Source organism: Tasmannia lanceolata, unplaced genomic scaffold (assembly GCF_043159265.1).
Source record: "Tasmannia lanceolata isolate RefF3 unplaced genomic scaffold, GAP_Taslan_0.1 ptg000006l, whole genome shotgun sequence".
NCBI lineage: Eukaryota > Viridiplantae > Streptophyta > Magnoliopsida > Canellales > Winteraceae > Tasmannia > Tasmannia lanceolata.
Window position 1 is genome coordinate 38,329,054 of NW_027518683.1, and position 5,807 is coordinate 38,334,860.

General features: G+C 37.3%; 1 protein-coding gene across 1 annotated transcript; it reads left to right on the forward strand.

Moving 5' to 3' along the window:
• Positions 1-2,173: 2,173 nt before the first annotated feature.
• Positions 2,174-2,494, forward strand: LOC143878973 (uncharacterized). The gene has a single exon (XM_077381186.1). It carries the CDS (start codon positions 2,174-2,176, stop codon positions 2,492-2,494), a length of 321 nt encoding a protein of 106 aa, XP_077237301.1.
• The last annotated feature ends 3,313 nt before the right edge of the window (positions 2,495-5,807 follow it).

The window sequence follows — 5,807 nt, forward strand, 5'->3', positions numbered from 1 at the left end:
GTTCAACTTGCGGTTTCGCATCGATTTGATCGTTGGCAGATTTTCGAGGAGTAGATCATGCAGACATTTTTTTTCTCATCAGTAAAATAAGGTATTTATATTTATATTTATTAAATCACATTAAAATTAATTAGCTCATAGGAATCCTGGGTTAGAGCAAATTTTTTGTTCTACACGGTTTATTCTTCTGTAACATGTAGCGATTTTGCTCGGGGTTTTACAACCAATCGAACAAGTGGTATCAAAGCTAACTAGGGAATAGATTACAAGGCTAACAAACCAAAGATAGATCATGCGGTGATCCATTGTGAGTCCGGGCATTTATCCCGGCTATCCGAGGTTCCCAGCCTTTGTGTATTTTTAATAAACAAAGGACTATTTGTTGGAAAACAGCAAAACTGAACTGTATGGTGGATTTTTGTACTGATTGGCTTACATGGTTGAAAAGTAGACTCGAATACAAATTCAACGCATCAAGAATCATCGAAATCCGACGAGCGATTTAGGAGATATGATTTTTCAAAGTTTGGAAAAAGTTGTTGGAATTCAGGAAATTAATTCTGAAAATTGATTTGGAATTTTATTTTTCTACCGCAAACGAATTGAAAAGACTATAATCCAGAAAAAGACTTTTCTAATAATGTCTTGGGGTGTTTGTAGCATGATCAGATCCTTGAGAAAGCATTCGAGTAACTATATCCCACTCAAAGTTACTCGAAAGGTCTGCTATCCGGATTGTGTTCCCGATATGGGACAATTTTGTTTTCACAAATCAAACGATCTTGTTTTTGAGCAAAATTTTGTATGCTAATTTATTAAACCATATAATAAGGTTTTATGATGTTTCTAATTAAAATCAGGATGGTTGTGTGTTAATCAAAATTGAATTAACCCGATTTTGTGCGAATTGATCGGTATTGGTGAAAGATGGGCAAAAGGAGATTGGATCTCAATTCATGCATGAGATGTATGATCTTTTTATGGATGTTATGATCTGATGTGATGATTTATTGGTTTGTAATATTAAAGTCCGCAATGTAATTTAATTATTTCAATTTTTAATTACTCCTTCTGGGCAGTTGGGCGTCCTGACAAGGTAGTTTATATTTGTTTATCCAAAACTAATTGAAGATGAGATCATTCTCTTGTTGTTCAATTGATGGTTCGTGGATATTACGGTATGGTGATGTTCCAGATTGACTTGCAGATGGAGGCGGATTAGATCCAACCAAAGAGGGAAGAAATTGCTGATGTTGCTGATGTTATTGTGCTTCATATAGTGAGGCAAATCAGATTACACTCCTTTGGGAATTTGTTTTGAGGCTAGCGAAGTTCCTCTTGTGCTGTTGCACAAAGTTGCCCATAAATCACCCTCAATTTGACAAGATAGTGTTGTATGGATTCCCTTATTCAAATAAGGTTAGTGGGAGAATCCCCATGATCCAAGATGCTAAATTGGATTTCATGGGAGATGTATTTCTATTTTCATGGTTTGTTTATTTGCTTTTCATGTGATGGATGGCATGGTTTGGTTTGCGATGTATGTTTTTCTTTTATGCAATGGATGCCTAATCAAACATACACAATGATGATTGTAACTCTCACATTAAATAACCCTCTTAAAATATTAAGTTGATAAACGGGGTTAAGTCGAAAGGACAAGACCTCGTGGCCTTCCATAGCCATCTAACCGTTTGCTAGTCTAGGAAATAGGACGGTCACATACCAAAGCAGAAGCCGATCTTATTTATTGACTAGAGTAAACCGTTAGATTCCTACAAGGATAAGGAGAATACGCATGATATATTGGTCACATGCCAAAGCAGAAGCCATTGTAGATCGCATAGTTTTCCCAGGCGGTGGGTATAACTTAACCAAGCAAAGGGTATTGACGCCCAAAGGATATACATACTGCAATGCTTGGAGGCCGAACATAAATCGGATCTCATAGGATTAGATGAATCCACTTATTCAAAGTTGTTGAATAAGTTTCCAATGTCCATTGGAGAAATTACACATTTCTCTTGATTCACGAGGTTGAGGGGCCCGTGAATGAGACCTGCAATGGCCGGTTCCATTGTAGGTCAAAATCCCAGATCCAATGGACATGTCATGAAATTAACTAAAAATGTAGTTTTGCTAATTATGCCTCTTTCCTATGCGCGTAGATACCATGGCTTCATTCAACCCATTAGCTAAGATCCTAGACGAAAATAAGTTAACTGGTCCAAATAACCTCGACAAGAAAAGGAACCTAATGCTAGTGCTCACGGCTACTAAAGTTTATTGGGTTCTTACCACCGAGGAGCAAGAACTACCTGGTCCCGACGTGCCTCAAGCTGACCATGATAGAAAGTCTAAGTGGCTTCAGGACAATGAGATGACAAAGTGTTACATCCTTGGCTCCATATTCAATGTGCTGCAGCAGCAACATATTGGAATGGCAGTGGCGTCGGATATAATGTTAAATATTAAAGAAATTTTTGGAGAGTAACATCGTACAACTAGGGTGTTGGCGATTAAAGGCCTAATATCCACCAAGATGGTAGAGGGAACCCCAGTTAGGGACCACATGCTAAAGAGATGGGCTATCTAAACGAGCTCGACATCTTGGAGGCCATCATGGATGCTGAGACGCAGATCGACATTGCCTTGTCTTCCCTATGTTGGTCATTCAAAGAGTTTGTTATGACTTACCACATGAACAAAATGACAATGACCCTGACAGAGCTAATGAATCAACTTCAGACAGCTGAGGATCTACAAAAGAGTAATAAGAAAAGTGCCTTCCTGTAGACACCCCATTTTGACCGAACCCTAATACCCCTAAAATTGGACAAACCCTAAAAGTTGCAAACCCGAAATTGAATAAATCCCTTGAAAAATTGTCATTGTCCTAAGGAGAGTGCCCGTAATTTCCTGCTCGAAAAAAAAATTCAGAGGAAAAGACAAGTCAAGTTTGTGTCACCATCAATGCCGTGAAGATGAGAGCACATTATCAAAGTAGAGGAGTGCCAATATCAATCCATGTACTAGTTGAAGCAGAAAAGACGAGGTGAGTTGTGTAATTATTGAATTTCAATGAGGTGCTTTCATTTGTGTTTAAGGTGAAAGGAGGGGTGCGTTATTGAAGAAGGGGGTTGTCCAAGCAGAAAGGTGGAAAAGCCCTTCATTTACTTTGTTGTGCATAAAAGGGGGGGGGTGAGTTAAGTGTATAAGGGAGGTGGCTGTTACGTAAGATAAAAAATTTTATTCATTGAATATAAAAAAAGAAGCCAAGAAAAATTAAAAAAAAAAGAAAAAAGAAAAAATATTTTCGTTTGGGTTTCTCTGGAGAAACCAAAACAGAGAGAAAAGCAGAGAGCAAGAGAGAGAGAGAAACCCATTTTGCTTCGATCTTCTTCTCCGGCTTTTGATCGGAATCCAGTCCTACTCCGGCCGGCCTTTGCCCCTCCGTGCTAGAAACACTTCAATCATCACCTCTACCACTGCTCAGAATCGATCTTCCTCTTAAGATCTGTCTGTGAAAGAGAAACTCAGATCTGAGATCTCAGATCTGAGAGAGAGAGAGAGAGAGAGAGAGAGAGAGAGAGAGAGAGAGATTTATGATTTTCTTCTCCGAGGTGTTTGACCGGAGCTCTGGCCATGTTCCGATCATCTTCCTAGGTCATTTACGTTGGAGTTTCTTCAATCCTATCACCTTAAATATGTGTAAGTTTTTCTAGAAATAGCATTTTTCATTTTCCCCCTTTATACCTTCTTCTCCGTTCGGATTATGCTCAGATCTGATTTTTTCCGACAAAATTCATTATAAATCCGGTGACCTTGCCGGAATCTGGCCATTTTCCAGCTTATACTTTCATCCACCATCGTTTTCAACCTTCCTTAGCCACCCTCTTTCTTTCACAACCATCCTATTCTTCTTTATTTTCTTCAAACCCTTGAACTCTCAAACCTTCAAATCCTTATCCATTAGAACCCTAGATCTGTCTCTCTGATAACATTAAATTTCAGATCTAAATCCCCTTGAGTATCAATTTGTTTGTGATGGCCTAAATTTGCTATTCTCGGTCTAGATTGGAGCATTTCTTCGTCGTTCAGACCAGCTCAACTCTGTTAAAATTGAACTTATTTTCTATTGAAGTTGAACATGGCATCTTCCAGATTTCAATAATTTTGTTAGAATCTGATCATTTCAGCTGGTTTTAATTTTTGCTATATGCCTATCTGGTTGTTCTACATTCAAATATGTTTGTTGCCTAGATAGATTTGGTTTTAATTTGAGAATTTTTTTTCTGGATCTTATGATCTGTGACACCAAGCCCTAGATCATTACTTTCTCAAGCAAGGAGATCAGGAGTGTTCATCGGTTCTAAGAAAAGCATTCAGCGCACCATCAAATTACCTGGTGATCTACATTTAGCTTTCAAGGTGTACGAGACTGTGTGTAAGTACGTGTGCATATATCTGTGAACCTGTGCTTATGTATGTATGTGTATGTAATGATAATGTCCATGCCGAGTTCATTTGGTATGTGTTTATCCATAATATGTGTTGTTCTCATGTTTGCTCACATTTTTAATGAAGTTAATACTTGTGTCATATATTCATGATCTCATAGTCTGTTAGAATGTAGTGGATGTCAGTTATTTGTAGTCTAAATGTAGATTTTCAATTGGAAAGCTAATCCTCAGCAAATCCAAGAATGGCATGTTTCTTTTAGCTGGTCTTTCTTATGTTATTTCAGTGATCTGTGGGTTTGTTCCTTAGAGTTTTTCCCTTGGAGACTAACACCCTTAATTGTCATTTATAATAATACTTTTATGGTTCCCCTTTATTTGTCTTGAATAATAACCTGATGCAACTCAGTAAAAAAACTAAATATGTGGTTATCGATTTAACTTTGTTACAACTATTACATAACCTGTTTGTATTTCTTTTTCAGAATATTAAGTCTTCTTGATAGCTTTGTGAATATCAAGGATAATCATATGGAAATCATGTTTAGCTATCTTAAAATAAGAGCATAGAGGTATTGCAATTCATTTAAATAGAGAAGGCTTAATATTCTGTTTTGAAAAGGTTAATTAAGTTCGAACACTAATGAGAAATTCCCATAAAGGAAAGATGGAATATTTGGGTGAAAGTAGCATTAGTAGAGTGACAACCTGTTCAATTCATACATTTCAGCAGATATTGGCCTGCAATGTTTTGGCATATCCAGACAGTTCAAGAAAGTACTTCTTTTTGATTTTATATTGAATGATGAACTTATTGTTTTAGATTTTCGAAATTAAATCTGTATGATTTTTCTTTGACCACTACAAAAGTTTTACTAGTTTGAGATGCATTTCGAAGGAAGGTGTTGTTTGAATGTAAACTTCTGAGATGTGAACGAGCACATATGAGCTTTGTGTGGAATTCTTGACCAATAATTCATTTCTTTTGCTCAAATGGCTAAGGGGTGGGAGTTTATGCTTTGGTCATTTCAAAATAAATTGCAAGGGCGATGAAGGCGCTAGCCCAAGCCCATCCTTAGGGGACTTGCTCAGTCCAAGTAGCGTTCCTCTCTTTGTGTAGTAGACTTGCTTAGTCTTTTAGACGCCTCTTAGATATTTGTAATCCCTCTTTAGTGCCGTTTGGTTTAGAGGTTTATCCTTAGAGATTAGCTTAGTCTTATTTGAGTTTGATTTGTTAGAGATCTTATCCTTTCTCTTCTATTTTGGATTTTAGTTACTTGTTTGTGGTTTAGTTCAAGTGTCTTTGACACTAGTTTGCTTGTTCGGGGTTTCCCCGTAGCTTTAGGG